Source organism: Colletes gigas, unplaced genomic scaffold (assembly GCF_013123115.1).
Source record: "Colletes gigas isolate AHSC1104 unplaced genomic scaffold, ASM1312311v1 Colletes_gigas_Sc00008, whole genome shotgun sequence".
Taxonomy (NCBI): Eukaryota; Metazoa; Arthropoda; class Insecta; order Hymenoptera; family Colletidae; genus Colletes; species Colletes gigas.
This window is the reverse complement of record NW_025106637.1, coordinates 8848802-8869646: the sequence shown is the minus strand read 5'-3', so window position 1 is coordinate 8869646 and position 20845 is coordinate 8848802. Positions and strand designations below refer to the sequence as shown.

The following is a 20845-nucleotide window of genomic DNA, read 5'->3' as shown; positions in this document are numbered from 1 at the left end:
GATAGATCGCCTGAACTAAGTTTGAGAGTTGATAAGAATCAATCAAATAATGGTGAATATAGACGAATTTCTCTTCTGGGTCAAGATTTATAGAAACGAAGGAAGCTGGAGGTTGAACGATACAGGAACTATGGAATCCTAGGTTTTTACAGTTTGAATGCTAGCGATAGATTGCCTGAACTAATTTTGAGAGTTGATGGGAATCAATGGAATTGTGGGCTAGAAATTAATTCAAATCAGAATTTAAAATTCGCTCCGTTCGAAAGTGCGATGTTTTATTTGGCACTCCAGCCTCTTTTAAACCGCGTAAAAAAAGGGAAAACTGAAGAATGTCACGCAAATTATTGAGGAAATCGAGCGAGACTGCCAAGTTCGGTTCAGTCTCGGTGGATCCTGCAACTTGGGGTCGCAGACCAAACTTTGACTAAGGTTTAAAGAATACGACTTTCGCTACAGATGCTCCATTTTGAATTAAAATTATTGTACCAACCCAGAAATGAATTATTCGAAGACTAATTCTTAGTACTTTTTCCCCTGATACAGAATTAATATAAAACACTTCCATGTACAACCAATAGTTCTGAGGCTGAAACTTTGAAGGGTACTTTCGCAACCCTTAAACTTGAGCTACCGCTGCTAAAGAAAATTCTTGTCTCTCATTTATGGCCGCTCTACAAATCTGCAAAGTTTGTTGCACTTGATACTTTTAACGCGGCATATTTCATTTACATCGTTGCCCCGCCAATAATAGTCTACAAAGTTTGCGTATAGAATGAGGTTAGAAAGAGGGCCTTTACAAAGATTTATGAACTTCCTTGGCCGTGAAATTTATTTGCTATATGTTTCATTAATTACCATATAAATCACAACAAAATTAGAGAAAAATATGACTCTGTTTCTCTCTTTAAATTCAAGGCAGTAGCTCGCTGTGGGGAGGGTGGAGGATCGAGGATGGTCAAAATCGGTCTTAGTTGAAGTCCGTAGAGTTTCCTGTTAGGGATCCTAACGATAATAACCTCTCACCCGTTGGTTAGGAATGTCATATCGTATTAAAGCGCGCGCTCGTACACGTCAAACCGTTTATTATCGCATTCGCGCCAGTTGGACATTCGTGTATATTATTAAACCATCTTCGCCCTCGGCGTATGGCGTCTCCTTACATTTACGGACGTTTCTAAAATTACGCGCCAATCTCCCTTTTACTTCGTTTTCAGAGTCTTCTCTTTACGGCCCTCTTGCATCCACTTGCCTCGCGCGTTACCGCGTGTTCGCACGTGCGTTTTCATTCGAAACAGCCGCCAACAGATTCTTGCACCTTCGCCCCCGGTTTCGGAAACGTAGATCAACACCGAGATCTTTACGATCATTTTTCTACGACTGTACAAAATTCCTTTCTTTTTTTAGTGTTTTAGATACAAATAAAGAGAAGTTTTTTTACGAAAATATCGGACAAGATCGTATAAAAATGTAGTTTCCGAACTAATATTAAACCTTACTGGAGATTTTATAAAAATACATGACAGAATAAAATAATATAACTTTAGGTGTAACTTCCCTGACAGAGATGCACGGAAATAAGTTGTAAGTTTAGAAAAGGCACTCTTCGTTCTAAATCAAAGTAATCAATTGCTAGAGATAAGTTCACGAAGACTTTATCTAACCTCGCTTAAAAATAGCGTTGTAAATTAATGGAACGACACGTTTTTAGTAGCAACAACTAATTTAAGAATTCCATGAAAGACAGGAAAGATAAATAACGCTGGCGTAGAAATCTGCCTGATTTAGGAGCTAATTACGCCCTTGGAAAAATTCCACTCGCTTTCCTGTTAACCGAACAATTATGTGGAGTGATACGTTCTTAGGACGTGTCGTAATTCACAGCCAGCATTCCTTGGCGATCTAATTGCCGCCGCGACGGGCTGGAATCGTCTCATGCTCGTATAATGATTCGATCGCGATCTCGAAGTGTCTCTTCGAAGGAAATTCGACAGACTGGAGTTTACCTGGCACGACTCTCAGAAGACTCGTTGCGGTACAATTCCACGTTTCTCTTCCAACCTTCGTTTTCCCCAACCCTAGCTGCAACCCTACCTGTCTTTCACAGGTACATACTTTGCTACGAAGCCGTAACTCAAAGCAAGAATAATTTACTTTGACAGAACCAACTAACATTACCCAGTTCCATAACTTCTGCAACTTTTTAACTTGTAATATATTTAAGCAGAGTTACATCGCCCAGTTTTGTAACTTTGACAACTTTTTGATTTAAGGATTCATAACAATGCGTTATTCAGCTTCCGAGGTACCATGCCCCAATTGTTATCGACATTAATGGAGCCTTCATTTTCGAAGCACATATCAACCACGAAGTCCCTATTGTATTACTAGCAATAGCTAAGTCGCGTATAGCAGGTACGAGTACGTGATATATTAGAACGGTATAGTTATCGTGTCCAGTCCGAACAGAATGACGAATGTCGATTTTAGACCTGGCACCGACAGTTGTTCACGGAGTCCTGATTGTTACTGATCTTGACAGCAGCTTCACCTGAATTCGCGCGAATAAAGGGTGTCTACCGAACGCTATACCCAGCTTATAGCTGATCACAACTAAGTTCCTCCCTGCAAGTCGTAATCTCGTAATCTACTAAGGTCGAAACTCGTAATCCTCTAAGGCGAAGGAGTCATTTCATTCGCTCGGAAAAGTTTAATAATTTAACACGCGATGTCCCCATCGGTTGGAGGACGAATCTCGATTTTTATCATAAGCGTGCACGGTGAAGTAAATGGAGAGTATTATAATTGATCTTAATGAAGCTTTTAATTTAAGTACACGTATTAGAACAACGAAGTTATCGTGCCCACTCTAATCAGATGGTAAAATCTTAATTTTAGACCTGGAACAGATAATGTTTCATGTTGCCTCAACCATTATTAATTCTGATAGCAGTAGCATCCGAATTGCATCACGAGTTAACGGAATCCCTACAGGGTACACCCATCTTGCCACTAATTATAATTAAATTTCTCGTAACAGAAAGATACTCATAATGTACAATATCAGACAAAATTTCAAGGCAAACGTATTTTTAAAAACGATCGATAGTTTTACAAACATCGAATTTAACTCAGAGCCATTTTCACGGAAAAAATCAATTCTCTTATTCGAACGTGTATAAAATGTTTTCAATATTTTCCGAAAAAACGTCCATCACGCGACAACGACATTAATGTGTTTTCGATTTTTTTTTATGTCGCCTTTATGGGTAAATCGTGTACACCGTCCAAGTTTGTGCGCCGAAACACGATTTTGCTCCTGTCGCGTGCAACTCGCCACGCGTTGCTAATGACATTTTCAAATATTAAAAATATTCACGAATGAGCATTTTTATAATTAAGCAGAACGTTTTAAATCCTTCGATTAATAGGATGTTCGTACACATTCCATTAAGAGCCGGCATTTTTACGCGTTCCGGTGCATTCTCTCAACCCCCACACCAATGGGGGAAAAAACTGATCACGGTAACTACCTTAAAAACCATAAAATTCCAATGTTTATTCTGGACAAGTAGAATAGTTTATTCTCGACACAAATTTTTAATTCGTGCGGAGTTCCAGTTTGAAGGAGTGAAATCTCACCTTGAAATGATGCAAATGTTCCTTTGATCATGGAATATTTTCTTTTCTATATTTACAAAACTTATCAAAAAAAGGCAATTATTTAATATATATAAATTCTTCAATATCTCTCACCGTTCATCTGCATTTCTACAAGGGGTGATTTCACCCCTTCAAACCGGAACGAACGGAAAATGGTTTTGTATCACGAATAAACCCATCTACTTGCACACAAATTTTAAGCAAAACGTTTTAAATCCTCGAATTAATAGGATGTTCGTACAGATTCCATTAAAAGCCGGCATTTTTACGCATTCGTTGCATTCTCTCAACCCCCACACCAAATGGAAAACATTACTGATCACGGTAGCTACCTTAAAAACCATAAAATTCCAATGTTTATTCTTTACAAGTAGAATTTTTAATTCGTGCGGAGTTCCAGTTTGAAGGAGTGAAATCTCACCTTGAAATGATGAAAATGTTCCTTTGATCATGGAATATTTTCTTTTCTATATTTACAAAACTTATCAAAAAAAGGCAATTATTTAATATACAGGGTGAGGCATTTTAAACAGGTCACCTGAATAACTCGCTTGTTTTTGAAGATAGGAGAAAATGCATTAGACCAAACTTATTTGGTATCGGGGGGCTCATAATCTGGTATTACCAATTTTTTTGTAGGTGGAGGCGTCAAGGAGATATGAAGGTCAACTTTGTTTTTTTAAATGGAACAGTATATTTTATTACTTACATTCTGATAGAGTGTTTCAAGGCGAATACAATGACCTATTATTAAGGTCATTCAAGGTCACCCAAAGTCAACTGCAATAGAAAATAAATTGTGTCAAAGCACTCTTCGAACACTTGGATACTTTGATACTGCTATTACAAGTGTTCAAAATGGCGACCTTGAACATGGATACATAGTCTAAATCGTTGCAATACTGATGACACTGCCTGGCAAATTTCATTTGTATCTATTACAGAGCAAGCTCTTCTTATACGTTCTTGCATGTCAAGTTTGGTAGTTGGTTTTTCGCGGTACACTTCTGCCTTTAATTTTCCCCACAAATAAAAATCGAGAGGTGTCAGGTCTGGGGATCGTGCCGGCCATTTGTTACTTCCTGATCGACCTACCCAAGAATCTCCAAATTTTCTATTTAGAAATTCTGTAACATTGCGTGCTGAATGAGCAGGGCATCCGTCTTGCTGGAACCACATGGATTGTCGTATGTCCAGTGAAGTGTCTTCTAACAATTCTGGCAAAACGTCTTCTAAGATTCTCAGGTACTTACTACTATTTAGCGTGCCATCAATAAAATATGGACCAATTATTTTATTATGAAGAAGACCGCACCAGACGTTTACAGACCAAGGTCTCTGTTTGTCGACTTCTCTCAACCATCGTGGATTATCTACCGACCAGTAGTGCATGTTGTGACGGTTAATTGCTCCATGGTTTGTAAATGTGGCCTCATCGGTAAATAACAATTTACTCAAGAACATTTCATCGTCTTGTAGTTTTTGTAAGCCCCATTCACAAAATTGTAAACGTTTTGTATAATCATTTTCAGTTAATTGTTGATGAAGTGATATGTGGAACGGATGAAATTTGTTAATGTGTAATATTCGTAAAATACTTCGTTGACTGATGCCACTTTCGCGTTCCAGTTGTCTTGTACTAACATGTGGATCTTGTATTACAGCTGCTACAATATTTATCGAGTTTCCATCATCAGTTGCTCGTTTGGCAAGATTACGTGTTTTGTTATCCACAGTTCCAGTTTCTTGGAACTTTTTTATAATGTTTGTAAAGACAGAAAGTGAAGGTCTATTATTACGATCGGGAAATCTTTCACTATACACACGTACCGCTTCCCTCATAATTCTATGACATTCACCATAAATAAGAACCATTTCTACTTTCTCTGCTATCGTGTAACGCATTTTAGAAAACTAAACACTTAGACTGAATAAATGTTACGAAGCTGTGCTCTAGTCGGTAGTAAAATTACCAATAATGTTTGAGGATACGGATAAGCGTACAATGTGATTGAATGTTTGTTTATCTTTTGTGACCCGTGTCACGCAATACACACACGTGATACACAAGTATTCGAAATGTACTCTGACACAATTTATTTTCTATTGCAGTTGACTTTGGGTGACCTTGAATGACCTTAATAATAGGTCATTGTATTCGCCTTGAAACACTCTATCAGAATGTAAGTAATAAAATATACTGTTCCATTTAAAAAAACAAAGTTGACCTTCATATCTCCTTGACGCCTCCACCTACAAAAAAATTGGTAATACCAGATTATGAGCCCCCCGATACCAAATAAGTTTGGTCTAATGCATTTTCTCCTATCTTCAAAAACAAGCGAGTTATTCAGGTGACCTGTTTAAAATGCCTCACCCTGTATATAAATTCTTCAATATCTCTCACCGTTCATCTGCATTTCTACAAGGGGTGATTTCACCCCTTCAAACCGGAACGAACGGAAAATGGTTTTGTATCACGAATAAACCCATCTACTTGCACACAAATTTTAAGCAAAACGTTTTAAATCCTCGAATTAATAGGATGTTCGTACAGATTCCATTAAAAGCCGGCATTTTTACGCATTCGTTGCATTCTCTCAACCCCCACACCAATGGAAAACATTACTGATACAATAGCTACCGTAGAAGTCATAAAATTCCAATGTTCATTTAAAATAAAATTATTTTTTTAAACTCCAGACTTCCATATTGATCCAGCGACCTCGAAAGGCCTTCGATAGTCAAAAAACAAGCTGGCTGTTATTTTCGATGCACATATCGCGATCTGTGGCTCTTTTCGCGGTGGCTTCGATTGATCCAAGACGTTTACCCGGCACGAGTCTCGAAAGACTCTTTGCGGTACAGTGTCACGTTTCCTCTCTGCCTTTATTTTCCGTCTATCCGCCGGTACCAGCTCTCCTCCACGGGCACATCCTTTACGACGTCGAGTTCCTCCGCCTCCCCCCGCCGCCCTCCCGGGGAATAACGACGAAAATTGACAAAAACTCGCGGTGGTGGCGCGTGAGGCGTAGGTACAGCGGCTCCTTTTCGTCGGAGACGCGCATTTACGCCGCAATGGAAATCCGAGAAAGCCGCGAGTTCATTCAAAGCCAGCCTGTTTTTTCCCTCCTTTCCTTGCCCCGGAGAAGTCCGCGAACCGTGAGACGCATTCATCGTATCCCGCGGAGACTTTCCCTGGCTAATGCGAGATGAAATTACAGCCCCCCGGGGTTCCGGTCGACAGTCACGCCGTCTACTCGAAAGACACTGGCGGAGTTCCTCCACCTCCGGCTGCCTCTCTTTCAGCATCTACCTTTGCTTTCTTCGTCCTACCGCGGAGTCCCCTCTATCCTTTCGAATGCTCGTACACACGAGGAGAGGCATTCGTTTCAACTCGTTTGGTTGCCGGCTATAGCGAACGTTTACCCTCACAAAAAGCTGCCCTTAATCTCCAACGGAAGCCAGCCTTCCTCCTTCGACCGTACAATTTCAAAGAAGAGTTCTCTGGTTATTGGAAGAGAAATACTCCGGGTTTTAACGAGATAACTTGTACCCTGCACGACCGCGGATTGATAACACGCGATAACGCTCGCGGAACCACTCGGGCGACCTTCGTCGATACCGATGATTCGTTTTCCGCGGGTGTTCCCTAATTTTCGCTCGTTAGAGTGCCACGGTTACGTAGCTGGCTTCGTTCTACGCCTTTCGCTATCTTCCATCGTCGTTTGTCAATTACGGATACGTGCAAATTAATTCGACACGACGCGATCGTTATATTTACAAGGGTCGTTCAATAAGTCCTTAGGAAATCCAAGACCTGGCGCTCTTAGCATCGAAAATGGTTTGTTTTTAGTAAGCATCATGACAAACAGCTGGCAAAGTCTCAGTTATATCACCACATGGTTCCATTTTTATTGTCGATTGAAACAAGAAACTTCCTCTTTCATCAAGACGATGCACGGGTGCACACCTATGCAGTTTCGATGGCCAAAACCATGGAATTAAAGTTTGAATTATTACGAGATTCACCGTATTCACTGGATTTGGCCCCCAGTGACTTTTTTTTATTTCCAAACTTAAAGAAATGAGGAGGTCACCGCCCAAACAGATGCCTATTTTGAGGACCTTCCGAAATCTTACTTTTTAGATGGCTTAAAAAAGTTGAAGAAACGCTTGGAAAAGTGTATAGAGCTAAAAGGAGATTATGTTGAAAAATAAAAAAAAGTCTACCTAAAATAATTTGTTTTTCTATCTTTTTCTAAGGACTTATTCTCTCTGTTTCGATTCGAACGAGTTAAAAATTCTATTTCAGGGATAAACAATGTGAAATACAATTTTACAGTAGTAAATAAATACAATAAATTCTTGAACTAAACGCGAAATAAATTTCAATCGCCTTGTATAGAAATTAAAATTAATTAACGATATAATCTGTGCCTCGAGTAAACTGAAAATGAACATCCGAAACGTTTGGTAAGTACACAATTTTCAACCTTCTGCTGAAAACTCTCTTGACTTCCTAACGTAAACTAAGAAAACTTTGCGCACATAGTGCTTTCATTTCGCCGAGAAATTGATCAGAGTATCTCGTTTAAAAAAAAACGAATGGCTTTCTGAAAATGTTTTACCTCCCGAGAAATAGACAGATTATTAATGACGCGAAGAGCGTGGACTTATTGCCCCTTTATACAGCTTTATATTCAGGGGAATGAAAAACGACTGGTTATTACTCCTTGTCGTTTACATTTATTCCTATTAAAAAAAACCTCTCCTATATAAGATACTACGTATACAATAAAATGTGTATGATTGACGGTTCGTTAATTACAAGAATAAATTGCCTGCTCGCGGAGGGAAAACAAGCTTCGGAAATATGCTCGACGGAAACAATGGCGGAGAATGAATCGCAAGCGTCAAAAGATCGTGACAAATTATGCGTAAATAATTGTCGCGACGCGTAACGCTTGTTGCGAAACACGTGGAATAATCAGATTGTCGAATCTCATTTTTGGACCTCGGTAATGTTTCACAGTGTCTCGATTATTATTGATGCAGATAGCAATTTCAGCTGATTTGCTTCGTGAGTTAACGAAGTCCCTAGTGGATACACCTATTACGCTGCTAATTATAATTAAGTTTCTCGTGGCATGAAGAAACTTATAATGGACGCCGTGCGTTAAGATTTCATGGCGTTTCGATTATTTTCGATCCTAATATCAGGCTTACCCGAATTACATGAGTTAATGAAGGAGCAATCAATTTCAATATTTGATAATTATTATCTATAATTCATCGTGCAAGAACGCATTAAAATAACACAAACGTAGCATGAAAATCCTCGTTCAACGAAAAATACGTTTCGCGAAATTCGCAATTTTTTCGGTTCGCATAATCGCCTAAACGAGCAAACAATTCGCAATTTAATGGAGAAATTCGAGAAAAGTGGGTTTGCACAGACCGTGTGCAGAAAATCCCGGAAAATTCAAATATTTTTAACGATTATTATTTAGCCGGAACTTGGCTGAAAATTGTTTATTAATTCCGGACCAGGAGCTACGCAATATTTTGTGACCGGAATTAGTTCATATTGATTCGGAGAATATATGGTTTCTGCAAGACAATGCCACACGCTATATAGCTGTCAAACAATTACTCTATTGCGATCGAAATTCAAAGCTAGAATTATCTCAGGAAACAGCAATATTAATTGGCTGTCAAAATCCAATGATTTGATGTTTGTCGCGAAAGTATTCTATCGATATATTATACGTTATGATTAACAATAGGAACGCAAGAATGGTAGACGATTTTGAATGCGAGCCAATAATGTTCTCTGGTCGATCTCGTTAGAAACTAGTTAGAAACTGCACTCTTTCTCTACGTGTATATTTACAAGTTGCCTAGCAAATTGGAACATGATCTCGTTGGATCAGCTTAAACGCTCCACTTTCTTTCGCTCTGAACTTCACCTTTCTCTTCCTTGCGACCAAGTCGACTTTAACCATAAACTAAATAAGCATTGGTATCTCGCGTTGGCAGTGTCTTACATTTAACAAGGACTATGTTTACCAATACAATCCACCATCGTAAACAAAGTCGTCCTGCAAGTCTTGCGGCAGTCACGTTGGCTGAACGTGGTTTCCAACACAGGATAATTTATTTCAAAATACCTCGATGATCATTTATTTTAAACTTTATTTAATAGAATACTTTTTCGTGTGAAATTTAATTAGAAAAGGAAGGTGAAAGTCTCGTGCATTGGCATGTGAAGCAATCATTAAAATATATGGTGAAGATTCCATTATGGCATCTTATGGAAAAGGTACAATTCATCTTATTAATGGTACTATAAATCAACGTATGTACGAAAACATTCCATAGTGCCATATATAAAAAATTATGGAAAGTATATAATTCTCAGCGAGGCAGAGTCTAATCGTACTGTATAACTGGAGTTTTAAATTAGCCAATGCAAAGCCCCAAATTGAGTTCATTTATGGACTTATTCGAACAAACAAAAAATATTATGCTGTGAATATCACACTCCATCGACATTCATCGCTAATCGTTGGAACAGATATCAGGAAGAATGGGGTAAAAACTGCTCCGACTATCGTGAAAGATTAATAAATGCAGTACTGAAAGCGAAAAGCCTTTGAATAAAATATTGGAGTACGGTGTAAAAGTGAGTACGACTAATCTGTGATGTGGAACAAGATTAAAAGAGTAAACAAATATCGGTGTTAATGGACAGTAGATAAAATTTATATTCGAGTGAAAGAACGATTACAAAAGAGTGCACAAAAAATTAAACGAGCTAAACTAACTCGTGTTAATATACCTAGCCAACATTTGTTGCAATGTATTTTATACGATTTTAAATGTGAGTGACTGCATGCGTGTCTAGCTCTAGAAGGGGCTTCGAGGAACGTTTAGCTCGAAGCCCCATCGATCTAAAATCCGAACCTATTCTCGACGCCATGCTCGCGTCAAAACAAGGAAGCCCAAAATTCTCTAAACTGTATTTTATTACCAAAAGAACGTTCCATAATTCTTGTTAGAAAACCGTGCACTACCTTGTGATAAAAAAATATCCGGAATTTCTCATTTGAGATATTGTAAAAATCATTTTTTTTCTAAGTTGGTACATCTGTCAGTTTACACGTCATTTTTAAGCGCAATTTGTCAGATAGTTTGTGCGTAATAGCCTTGTAAACAAGTCATTGTTTGGTGTACACTGCGAATTTTGTTATTTCGAATTTAGTTGAGCAAAGAGTCTGCCTGAAATTTTGTGTTTCTAACAGGCATTGAAAATGTTAATGATAGCCTACGGAGACTCGACAATGTCGAAAACACAAGCATACGAGTGGTACAAAAAGTTAAAAGAGGGCCGTATTGTGGTTGATGATTTTCCTCGTTCTGGTCGTCCATTTACCTCTTTGATTGACGAAAACATTGAAAAAGTTAAGAAAATTATGCTCAAAAACCGTTGTGTGAGCATCAGGGAGATAGAGGTTGATATTGGTGTCTTGTTCGGATCGATGCAGAGCGTTATACACGATGTTTTGGGCATGAGAATGCTTTGCAGAAAGAGCATAGCATTGCTATTGCTAAAGAAATGTTTTTTTTGGGTCAAAATGGGTCTATCAATATGACATCGAAACGAACCAACAATCATCGGAATGAAAAGCGTTTCCAAAGTTGAATCGTTGAAATATGTGTATTGCTAGCGATGGAGATTACTTTGAAGAGAATAAAATAAATATCAACGAATAATTAAACCGTTTCCGTTTTACTGACAAATTCCGGGTACTTTTTGATCGCAAGGTACAACGCGGCACTTTCTCATAAGCACGCTGCCGCGATTATTATCGAGCATGATAGGTGTTTCGCTCCCAATACCACAAAGTTTAAAGCAGCGTCGGCAGTAAAGAGTTCCCACTGTACATCACGCGTACGCTTCAGTTAAGTCACTCTGCAAAGTTTGCCAAGGAGGGAAACCCAAGACCCGTTAATGCGTCGTAAATCGTTTCTCTCGCTCCGTGCGCGAGTCAACCACGGAGATTACACTCGACCGAGGTAGTCAAAAGTGACTCTCTGTAGCTTAGTCAAGTATCCGGTCTTAACAATGTGCAGCAGCCTCCGCTCGGAATCCCAGGCTTGGAGTATCCGTACCGTGAAAAGCTCGCCAGCTTTCGCTCGTCCGCGCGCTCAACCCGGGACCCTGACAAGAGACACGCGCTGAAAATCGCCCGAAAAAGCAGCCCCGCCGCTGGAATCAAATGAGTTTGCACACGAACGACAACGGAGTTTTGCGAGTGTAATCAAGCCGGGGGGGAGATCGAAGCTTAGGAAGAGAGAATCCGCAACGCGAAGGGACGGTTGCCTCCCAGAGATTTAAATTTCCGCCCAAAGGTAAACGGCTCGAACCCGACAAAGACGAGAGAGGGATCGTCGAACGTCGCGGGGTAAGATCGCCTATGCGCGACGCAATAGCTCCTTAATTACCGAGAAACTCGTTAGAATCTGTCTAGGACGGGATATTTCGCCTCTCTGAAGGAAGACCACCCCGAGATCGAGCCACGACAAAGAGCGCCGTCACGCGCGACCCTTCCGAAGAGAAATTAAATCGATTTGCATTTCCAAAGAATTCTGATTGCACGAGAAACCGTCAAATTTTAAACTGTTGCCTTATCTTGAAGTTACATCGTCGGTGATAGTAATTATAAATTTTTACGTAAATTAATGATTAATTACTATCGTATTTTATGGGAATTAAAGTACACTTTGTACGCTCCAAGATGTCAGAATTTTCTCGATCGAGACCTACTTGTGCGCGTGAAGTCCCCCGACGACGGTTCCCGGTGATTCAATCGCGACAACAAACGTACAAAGCCGCCGCTTTACAACATTGTTCCCACCCCTCCCGTAACTCTTTCGCGCTCACGGGTTTGCGGAGGAGAAGAATATTTCTTTGCTTAGTAGAGCCCCGCGAGCTCGTGCGTTCCTTTGTCTCCGTTTCACGCTTGAGGCGCAACGATGAAAGAAGGATTCGCGCGACAGCGCAAGCAAACACGGCGGGAGCTCGGCAACGGGACACACTTTTCCGCCACTTTATTCCCGTGTTGCTGCTCGCTGCGCGTTTTTTTTTTTCGAGCCAACGGCTGACGGGGTCCGTCGTAAGAAACGGATCGCGATCGCGACTTGTTGGCGAAATGCCGGACAACGCGCTAAAAAAGAACGCGACGACAGCGTGTTCGCGGCGATATTTCATCCGCGACGCGAGAAGGGGGTCCTGTCGTTTTATCGTATTACTTACGATTATATTCGCGTCCCACGCGTCAACGCACACACCCACGCATCCCACTGTCACGAACACGACGCGTTTCACTGTTCTATTCCCGAACGACGTCTCGACAGCTTACCTGACACAGCGAGGAAAGTAAACGCTGCCCTTAGCCACAGGTGGCGAGTCATCTCGAATACGCGGAAACGCTGCTCCGTTGTTGGTCACTGGGTACCCTCGTTCACAAAGTGTCACACCACTCGCGACCGTGTCCCGTGTTAACAACGTACGATTTCTCGATGACACATGGAAGAAACTGTAAAACTGATTTTCATCGATCTGACCGTACGGTCATCGTACACGCGGGCCCCGTTCAACACCAAACCGTCTTTGGAACCGAATGTCACCGTCACACGTCACCGTAAGAAACGTCAAACTAACCCCAAACAGCGCACGGTCCCGACTGATTGCGAGTAGCAGTCCAGGCGCAGACGGTGGCGACAGCGGCGATTCGAATTACCGTGAGCCACGAGACAGGGAGACGTTTAATTTTTCCTTCACGTGGTCGCGACACGCGATTCCCTTTCGAGGGACACGCGTAACACGCGAACGAAGGGACGATCGATGCCCTATCGGTCGGCGAACGTTATCGATCAACGCGCGCGAACCAACGCCACGAGCACCAGAAGAGATTTTAAGCACTGTTGACAGGATAATTGCGCGTATATCTGCACTGGATTGCGACAGACGAGACTGAGCGTCGCCGCGCGAAGCTGTTCCGTCGTGAGCCGCGCGTGCGCAGACCGCCCTTCCATCCCCACCATCGTGAATCGCCCGAACCATCCGAAAGATCGCGCAGCTCTTATCAACCTCGTGGCGTCTCGCTCCCACTCGTACCGCGACCATCGCCACTCGCCCCCCCGCTTCACGAACACGATCAACGGTCCGCGCCGCGATCTTATTCCACACCTCCTTTCGGGGTGAGACGAGGCGCGAGCAAGAGAGAGACAGAGAAACAGAGAGAGAGTCCAAGCCCTCTAGATTCAATTTGCCGACTGAAACTTTTTGTTGAATAAGGTTTGTTACGTATCATCATTCAGTCGCATTAGAGCCATTGTCGGGCCTCGGTCTCTTCCTCCGCCTCGACCTTATATATTTCCAGTGTCTGCACGACCCTGTTGGCCAACCCGTTGAACGCTACACGCGGTACACCGCAAACATACTATGTATGTATGCGCGCAGCGATATCTTCTCGTGCACGGGGCCTCCCCGGCTCATGTTCGACCTGTCCGTAGGCGCCAGGGTGTCGAACCGCGTAACAACATACGCTGGGATTTCTCTCGCTCGAAGACACTCGGACAACGCGGTTCCGTGACGTTGGACATCGCTGGCGACAGTTAGAAAATCTAAGAGACCCCGATGAGTAACGGGTTCGCGGCCCTGTATCTCGTCCGTTCGACGATTACGTTTATGTGCGATTTACGGCCCGTGAAATTTATAGGCGAATAAACTAACCGTGCGCGATATTCGCGGCAGCCGTGCCCGCCACGATCGAAATCCATTGCGTGGAGTTTTTTTTCTCAAAAGGACGATTTAACTTGTCATGCGGGTAATCTTTCGGGAGAGAACGAGCCCTCGTATCGGGCAGCTAATGACCGTGGCGCCTCGACTTGCCCGGGATGTATAACTCGAAATTAATTTCGTTGTAAATAACTGTATTAGCCAGGAGCTTGGGGGGGACGAACGAGGAAATAAATATAGTAATTTCGACGCGATCGTGTTAAGCTTGATCTTCCGGATAATTGCGTTTCACGATACTCTAACACAGTGTTTTCTAAAGTAGAGGGCGCGAACCCTGGAATAGTGGGCGTCTTACGATCTAAAGGGGCGCAAATGATTATTTTTATTTCAGATGCTAGTAATTTCCGCTTTTAAGTAGCGAAACCGAAATCGTACGTCAGCTTAAAAGCGGTGCGGATAGCAATTCTTATCATGAACTGGTGCCAATAGAGATTCCGTTACTCGAATTCGATGCCAAGATTATCACTTGAAAGCATAAAATACTGTACTCCGAATGGTCGTAACTCACGAGCCAATTATTTCGACAAATGTTACCATTTTAGACTACGTTCAAGACAAACGGCTAGAAATTACGCAAAAAGTTCGTTTTTGGAGACTATACAATATGAAAAATTCATTGGACAATGTATCAAAAGGCTTCAAGTTCTGACCGATTAAAGTACACGTTTCATTGATGGGTTTCATCTTTCTATGTTCGATATTTAAAATGAATGCCTTTTGTGTGCAAATGTTCGTAACGAAATAAAATAGATTTAGTTGACTGATATAGGTATCTGTTCCTTGAACTTTCAAGGAACAATTTGCCACAGAAATGCTCACGCATTCATTAGGAATATCGCGAACAGGTCAGCAGGCATTGCCTTTACGAGGACACGTCCGTGATCCCAATTTATCTTTTCCTGGCCCGTTCTTTCCCTCAGCCTTTGTCGCCTTTCTTTATTTCTTTTCCGCCTCTTCCTTTTTCGTGTCTCGTGAATCTTGACCCCGGAAGTGCCGGGAAGAAAAAGGGGGACGAAGAGTGGTGCAAAAGGCAGCGCGAACCCACTGAAATATTACAGAGACATCATTCGTTACCGCTGCGTCGTTTATCCGTATCGTAGTTTTATCTCGAATGTATAAGAATCCCTTCCATCCTCATTTAGGGCTGTTTGCGGAAGAAATCTATCAAGCGTTGCTGGAATTCGCAAAAATTACGCTGCAACTCCTCAATGACGAACGTTGGGTCATTTATAGAAAACAGGGAACCCATTATTTCTGTTTTCCACCCCTTGTTACGAAGACAGTTGGAAATAATATTGTTCTTTGTACTTTGTTCCAGTAGATACGAGTATTCACAGACGTTTGTCGCTGGTTTGGGAGATCGAAGAGAAACGTGTGCGTCACCTACCCTACGTACGCGTTCTAAAATGTAACTTATGTGCCCGCCCACGACCTGGCGACCAATCGAGGGATATCAAGAGTCAGGGATGGACTCGAGCAAAAAGAGGGAGATACGTAAAAAGCAGTGGAAGATCGTCTCGCCAGAAATATTGAACGACGCACCGTTACGCACTTCAGCAGCTGTCCAATTTCTCTCTTTTCATCGTTTCTCCTTTTCTTTGAATTTTTTATTTTACTTTTTGGTCCGTGGCAACGACACTGAACCCGCTGTACAGGGTGCTCGGCGAGGAATGGCATAAAAATAAAAACTAATAACGATAAGTTTCTTCCCTTGAATAATTTTTGCTCGATCGTAGATCGTTCCACCCACGATTCCTACCAGAACTGATGTTCCTTTCATCCTGTAATACGTCTGATACGCAATCCTAGTTATAAAAAATTAATCAACGTGAAACTTAGAAAATGAAATGTTATGTAATACGCGAATACATGCACACAAAGTATAAACAAGAACATAGAGATACACAATCTAGATTCTACGACAGTATTCCCATACCGCGCCCCGCTTTTAATTAATTTCATTTACATTAAATTATGGTTTCTTCCGTAAATAACTGCAGTTGTTTGGTGGGCAAATATTTCATCTGCATACACGAATAAATATCGTCGAATATGCAAATAATTCGAACGTATCTATGATCCGTAGTATTATTGTTTATCAGAGACGATTTAAAAGCAACTCTTCCCGGCCACGCTGCAGTTCAATTACGTTTCTAACTGCGTGTCTCTAGTAGTAGTTTCCAACGATCTTTTTGTTTATATGAGTACGCTTATTATGAGAGGACAATGGTGTACAATGTCTGGCTGCTGGATATTATCGAGAATATAATTACGCGAATGTTCATCCGTTGTTTTGCACACTTTTTCGCTATAGAATTCCTTCAGCAGCGAGGATTGGGTCGTTAAAATGTATCTCGATGTTAACTCCGAATTCTAACTACCCGGTACACTGCGAGCTCTTTTTCTTTTATCCGCAAGCTTCAAGCGAGAGTTACAATAACAGGGTAGTTAATATTTTCGTATGTTTATTACGAAAGAATTTTACCATAATTTGTATGTTTCAACTGACTGGGGGCTGTCTACGCCAGTGAAAATATTTTTCCAGAAATCTTGCCCACGCGTTCCTCGTAATGTTTTGCTATCAGTACAACAGCCACTCATGCCCGTTAAGTTATATCAATGAAAATGGCGCATCAAAATAAAAAATTGTAATAAATTTATTTCTCGAAACGTCCGTGAAACAGTAATTTTATGGTACGAAGAGAGATACACACGAACGTGCGAATTATAAGAAAGGGAAAAATAAATTTAATTTTGTGTGTACCGAAAAGAAAAGAAAAATAAATTTAATCTTGTTTAATACACTTTGGGGAGGAGAATAATAAATGTAACGGTACGTGGACTGTAAGTACGAGGAAAAGTGAATTTAATCCGGCGTGTTATGTAAATACATACCAGAAATATTCGTATAAATTATGTAAATACGAGAGACGGATAGGTTTAGGGGCGCGTGTCACGACACGCGGATCTTTTCGTCGGTGTTGTTCCGTCATTGTCACGTGCAAAATGGAAAAATGAAAATTTCTCCCGCCCGCTCGAAAACGCGACGGCAGTATCGAACGTGCGTTCAACAGACGCGAATTACTTTCTAACATCGGGAGCCATGGAAAACGCGACAACAGTTTTGAAAGTGGCATTCTCCCTCAATGTACGCAGTTTTATAGATATACCGCGCGCACGATACCGGAATAACAAATGCTCGGGAGACTGTTTTCTTTCTACGGTGTTCCTCCGTACCGCGTTTACGATTTATCGTCGTCCGCCTCATCCCGAAAATTGTTTCGGCAAGCTTTTAAAGCCTGTCTTGTTTCTCATCGTTACGCTACGTCAAAGAGGTGACTTCATTTCCTTCCCTTAACGGCAAGAATTTCGCGTGGCGTACTGTCGCGACATTTTTCCAGCGAGCAGCAACGACGAAGGAATGAAAGAAAATTTGTAAGCACTGCAGAATCCTGATTGTCGGGACCATCGGAACAGTCAGCCAGGGAAGAGACCCTGCGCTGCTTAAGATACGGAAAAGACGCGAGTCGGAATGACAATCACGAACATGGAATTTAATATTACAGCAAACGTTAATCTTTCAAAGGCTCTATGTATTCATTTTTCGAATCGGAGTAGTTTAACTTTTCGTCAATAATATTGTTACGCGTTCCCGAGTGGATTTAACGAGCTGCACAACATTCCTTTTGATCGAGCCTTGAATCTTTCTTGCTAGAGAAAGAATAGCTTTTCTTTCCTCGAAATTATTGATACCCTCTGTTCTAATAACAAGTAATGGTAATTCCTAAATGACTGGTATTTAAATACAGGGAATTATAATTGGAGAGACGAACTGGAGGCCATCGCGCCAAACCCATAGCTGTCATAGGAAGCAATTATTCTTACCACTACACTGACTTGCAACATACAACGCTACGTCTCATTGAAAGCAATCAACGCGGGCTTTCAGTCCATTTCGTTTTTAACGTTGAATATCTTCCTAAATATCGCGCGCCGGCACAAACTCAGTGGCATGCGCATTACACTTGTCCCAGATGTATTAAAAATCATTGATTAAAAGTGGCGACTTCGTTAATAACTTTTCCCCGTTTTCAACCTAGCCTGCATCGAACATTGTATAGTTTATAATATTTGCAAACTGTTAAACACATTTCCGGATCTGAACCGTCCGATAATGTAAATATGATAATAACAAGAAAAAGACCATTTCATTTGGCTCGGTAATTAGAGTAAAGTGAATTTCTGAATTTGCGAAACGTGAAATGACTTAATGAGACCGAAAGCGTACCGAACCACAAATTTTCCATATACCGGTGTACACACGATACAAAATTAATGTGAATTTACCATACTTTCAATGAATAAATAAATGAATCATAGTTTCGTACATAATAGTTCGGTAGCAGTGCACTAGTAATTACTATGTTACATATTTTAAGCTAAACCGCTGATGCAGAACTAAATTATGAGGACTAGAACATTGTATTATGGCAATATAATTATTGCATGGATTATGTTACCTGTTACAGTCATAGTTAATGTCATCGCGTTACTGTTATAATTTTGGTGGTTCGAGTGTTTTTCCTTTTAAAGATGGGTGGTTTCTAAAAACAGGCTTTTGTTTGTTAAATAAAATTCTTGAATTTCCAAATTGTTGTCACTTTCTCAACAATAATAATTTAATATTTTTTTTTGCGTTACTATCACAATTTTGGTGGTTCGAGTGTTTTTCCTTTTAAAGATGGGTGGTTTCTAAAAACAGGCTTTTGTTTGTTAAATACAATTCTTGAGTTTCCAAATTGTTGCCACTTTCTCTCGATAATAATGTTAAATTGTATTTTAATAAAATTAAAATTTAAAAATTGTTGTATCTGTTGCGAAAGTTGAATTTTCCACGTGGTCCCGCAAATTTCAAAGCCGAACAGGTGAAAACGCGAGGTCTAATGGCTGGGTAATACCGAAAATATTCTGTATACTCCGTCTCCCTCGATTGTTTCTCGTCGTTTGCCAACGCCAGCTCGTGTTCCTTAGTAGACCGGTAAACGTTTGCGCTTTATCCGGCTAGTCCAGTAGGAAAATGCGACTGAACCGCACTCGCTTGGCAATAATGCATCTCCTGTCCAAAGTGTCAGTGGTATACGTGTCGAAATATATACAGTCCCACCCCTGTTCTCCCCCCCCCTTTCCGTGGCTCCTTCTCTCTTCTCGCGAGCTTTTCTCGTTTCTTTCAGCGTTGAGAGCAGGGCTACGTGGCAGCGGTGATTAATCGTGTAAGGGTCGGTATTTCCAGCACACAACGAGCGACGTGTTGCTCTGTACCTACATACACCCGGAAAAAACCGCTTGAAACCCTCCTCTTTCTCTATTCGGCCTTATTTCAACTTCTCTCCCTCCTCGCTGGCGTGTTTCCTTCTCTCTCATTATTTCCCCTGCCCGCGGTTTTTTTACGCTTTTTCCCCTGCTCAGTTTCAGCTCGTCCTCGTACCTGTTTCGTTCCAGCCGTCGGTCTTTCCGCGAGATAGAGACGGAACATCGGGACCAGTCAGAATCACGGTTCTGGTTATCGAAACAGTTTCACGGACTGTTGTGTTGCGTAACGGTTGCCGGGTTTCACGGATTCAGAATCGGCGATTAAACGTTCGTATCGATTCCTTGGGAGACAGGCCAGATCGTAAATTGAAGCAAAACTAATTAACTGCCATCATAAGCCGTGTATCTCAAAGATCTGTAACTGCTCAACCGTGCACTTTAAAACGGAACAATATTCGTATGCCTCGCACGCGAGGGAATAATTAATTAAAATGTACAAGTATCCCAAAGTTTCTATGAAAACAAAATCAACGGTCTCATCTGTTACAAATTTCCTCTTCTTGTTTATGTAATGCTTCGTTTCTCACTCATTTTCGATACAATCGTCGTTCTATTACAGGATTTTCGGGACGCAACATACTCGAAATTTGAAATCCTGCGACGATTTTAGACCACAATTTCGAATCTCATTCACAGCGTAGTGGAGTACGTCATTAATAAATTCATTCATCATAGAGATGGACACGGTCAGAGATGAGATTGCAAGATCTAGCACTATCATGCTCGTCTATCAAATCGTCGAAATGGCCTCGCATCAAAAAGGCGCAACCCATTAGATGTATCTACTAGACACTTTATGAGTAATCTCTCATCATTACAAATGCTTTGCTTGAAAATTTCAGCTCTGCGTGTCCACGAAAAAGTAGCTTTCTTGTTACCGTTATAATATCATCATCTACGGTAATCGTTCATCAATTTTACTAATAATTATCTTAAATGGTATCG

At 41.2% G+C, this 20845-nt stretch overlaps 1 protein-coding gene across 1 annotated transcript in view; it reads right to left on the bottom strand.

Annotated features, from left to right (window-relative positions):
- LOC122396724 overlaps window positions 1–13356 on the bottom strand; it is a 208702-nt gene extending 195346 nt beyond the window's left edge. The window contains exon 1 of the mRNA XM_043395359.1: window positions 13089–13356. Coding sequence (XP_043251294.1) covers window positions 13089–13140 — 52 coding nt within the window. The 5' untranslated portion in view covers window positions 13141–13356. The remainder of the gene's footprint in view (window positions 1–13088) is intronic.
- Between the last annotated feature and the right edge of the window lie 7489 nt (window positions 13357–20845).